The sequence below is a fragment of the Sinocyclocheilus rhinocerous genome, unplaced genomic scaffold, assembly GCF_001515625.1.
Source record: "Sinocyclocheilus rhinocerous isolate Xijiao unplaced genomic scaffold, SAMN03320098_v1.1 scaffold548, whole genome shotgun sequence".
NCBI classification, from domain to species: Eukaryota; Metazoa; Chordata; class Actinopteri; order Cypriniformes; family Cyprinidae; genus Sinocyclocheilus; species Sinocyclocheilus rhinocerous.
The window spans coordinates 185,789-189,140 of NW_015664702.1; the positions used below are offsets into that span (position 1 = coordinate 185,789).

The 3,352-nt window shown below is 35.4% G+C and overlaps 1 protein-coding gene across 13 annotated transcripts in view; it reads left to right on the top strand.

Moving 5' to 3' along the window:
- Positions 1 to 2,880, top strand: part of mbnl2 (muscleblind-like splicing regulator 2) — a 77,247-nt gene extending 74,367 nt beyond the window's left edge. For 7 of the 13 annotated variants that reach the window (XM_016541226.1, XM_016541230.1, XM_016541232.1 and 4 more), the window contains one exon: positions 2,546 to 2,651. In XM_016541226.1, coding sequence (XP_016396712.1) covers positions 2,546 to 2,560 — 15 coding nt within the window. In that variant the 3' untranslated portion in view covers positions 2,561 to 2,651. Of the gene's footprint in view, positions 1 to 2,545 lie in introns of all 13 variants that reach the window. The other 6 variants (XM_016541222.1, XM_016541227.1, XM_016541228.1 and 3 more) reach the window with 1 other exon arrangement.
- Positions 2,881 to 3,352: the final 472 nt, after the last annotated feature.

The window sequence follows — 3,352 nt, forward strand, 5'->3', positions numbered from 1 at the left end:
ATATATATATATATATATATATATATATATTTAAATTAAATAAATTAGATTATTATATTTTATGACATTTTCTGCTGATAAATACATAGTCAAAAATACATAATAAAATACTAATTTAAATAATGTATGTATTATTGTTTTTAATGTGTATTTACATTATTAACAAGTTTACTGTTCATAAATAAATGACGTATATATGCATTTAAAAAATATAAATTCTAATTTATAATTATGTTTAAATTAAATATAATAAAAATTTCATCTGATTATCAATAGCAAGTAGCATATCATAGTTTGTCATTATGTCTTAATTAATACTTCATTTATTAGTTGCCCATCTGTCAGAAGCAGCTTTGTGTGTTTTTCTCTGCTATTGATATATACTTCTCCAGATTCCTGATTCAACAGGGAATACGTCAAATAAGGATAGAAACCTGCTTGTCAAATACTTCACGTGTTCCTTAAATACAGTAGTCTGAAATAAATGATATATTATCAACATTTATATTAGCAGAACCTGATTGACATCGCATACATCCCGATCCAACACTTTTCTACATCAGCATCGTCTCATCGGGCTCTGTGTAACCTGCATGAACCCTCTCTGGCCTTGCTTTCCCATCATGCCGCGGTGCAGCCGGCTATCAAGCTTCCACATTGTCGCCTCGCCTCAGTGGTCTGCTCACAACGCTGACGGTGTTTCATAGTAACTTTCCATGTTTTGTGACTAAACTAGGGTGCCACATGCTTCCTGATCACTGCGCTTCTACTGTTTGGCTTGGGCTACTTCTGGAATACATATAAAGTGTTTTGGATCCAGGCTAAATATGAGTTATACTGGGAAACTAGACCAGCTTTCATAAAACAGTACTATTTATAAATGATATACGTGACCCTGGACCACAAAACCAGTCGTGAGGGTAAATTTTTTTAAATTGAGATTTATACAACATCTGAAAGCTGAATAAATAAGCTTTCCACAAAATTTGGCCGAGATGCAACTATTTGAAAATCTGGAATCTGAGGGTGCAAAAAAAATTTTAATACAGAAAATCGCCTTTAAAGTTGTCCAAATGAAGTTCTTAGCCATGCATATTGCTAATCAAAAATTAAGTTTTGATATATTTACGGTAGGAAATTTAGAAAATATCTTCATGGAACATGATCTTTACTTAATATCCTAATGATTTTTAACATAAAAGAAAAATGGATCATTTTGACCCATACAATGTATTGTTGGCTATTGCTACAAATATACCCCAGCGACTTAAGACTGCTTTTGTGCTCCAGGGTCACATATGATGTTTGTGATGCAATTTAATGGGTTTACTTTTACTCTGGTATTTACAACAACATGCGTGCAGAAGAATGAAATCCTGACACTGAATGCAGATGATTGAAAATAATAATGCATCTACACACAAAAAGACCAAAATATTGTACTGGGACCCGATTCCCACCTCTAATAAATGTTGTTTGAGACCGTTTGAGAAGGACATTGAATATGAATAGCATACTAGTATACTACTATGAATAATAAAGTGAACAGTATGCTGATTTTCTGTATGCATTGATTGGGCTGCCAAAAGTTGATATTTTGGGATAAAATATCCCCAAAAAAATTACATTTAAAATGATACATTAAAAAAATGATAAAATGAAAAAAAAAAAATTTTTTAAATGGTACATAAATTGTATGTACAAAAGTTTAGGGTCAGTATTTTTATATTTTCACATTTTTTAAATACGTTTATTCAGCAAGGATGCATTAAAATGATCAAAAATGACAGTAAAGACATTTATAATGTTACGAAACATTCAAATAAATGCTGTTCTTTTGAACTTCCTGTTCATCAAAGAATCCTGAAAAATAAGATGTATCACGGTTTCCACAACAATATTGGGCAGCACAACTCTTTTCAAGATTGATAATAATCAGAAATGTTTCTTAATCTAGAATGATTCCTGAAGATCATGTGACACTGAAGACTGGAGCAATGATGCTGAAAATTCAGCTTTGATCTCAGCAATAAATTACATTTTAACAGATATTCACATAGAAAACAGTTATTGTAATAATATTTTTACATTTTTTTGTATTTTTGATCAAATAAATGCGGCCTTGATTAACATAAGAGACTTTAAAAACTCCAAACTTTGAAACAATAGTGCATCTTAATTTTTGAAGTATTTTTCCCCTTTCTTCCTCAACAGAAGCTTGCAAACAAGACGCCTACTTTCTATCCAACTCCTTTGCATTTGCTGCTTTCCACTCCTGAGAACACTAAACACGACTTTCTAGGGAGCATTTGAGTCACTACCGTAGAAACCGAGAGCTCATAACCACTATATTAACATGCATACGCTCAGTAATTAGCATGCACATCCCTCGCTCATGACGTCTACATCCACACACACACACACACGCCATGCAGACGTCACGTAGCTGTCAATCAGAGCACTAAAGATCGACTGTGATGCTTAATGAGCCTTTACTAATATTCGGATGCCGTTTTGTGTTTTTTTTCCCCCTCTGTTTGTGCAGATCATCTTGAAGTAAACCACCGAAGAGGAATAACGGGGTGTCAGGAAGCTGCTTTGAGAAACCCAAAAAGATCCCCGTGTAAATACGACCTGCCCTCCTCCCCTTTAGAACTACAGCAACCTGCATGCTAAAGCGTAACACACAGAACACAAAAACACACGCTGTATACCTGTTATGCTCGGAAAAGTGACTCAACCGGTTTCTAACTTAAAAAACGAGACTAGAAAATATATATGAGTATATATAAATATATATGTTAATGTACAGCACGTTTCATAGAGGCATAAGTGAGATTTCATCCGAATGATCTGTCACCTGTCAGATAATGTGTATTTTTCTGCCATGGTTGTTTTAAATACAAATGCACAACGAGTGAGCGACGAGCGAGGGGACACACACACACACACACACACACACACGCGGTTTGCACTGTCAGAAATAGTGCTTAATAATAAGTGCTTGATTGTCTTGAACAGGAGGACGTCTCCTGCAGAGTATGTCTTAAACATCCCCATGCACCCTCTAGAGAGGGGAAAGAGGGATTTTGTTTCTTGTTTTAATACACAAAAACACCGAATGTCACACGGCGGACACACAGAAGATTGTCTACTGGTCAAAATGCGCCTCCCTTCTTGGACTTGAGCTATCTTCGGAAAGACATTATTCCCAACTCTTCATCCCCACTGGCCAAAGAAAGGTTTACAAGGACACAAAGCGCATACCGGTCGAAAACCTGTCAGCGGCGCAAGTGCGAATGTGGCAAACCGCGTGCCATGCAACCATGTTTCTGTCTGCGTCTCTGCTAAA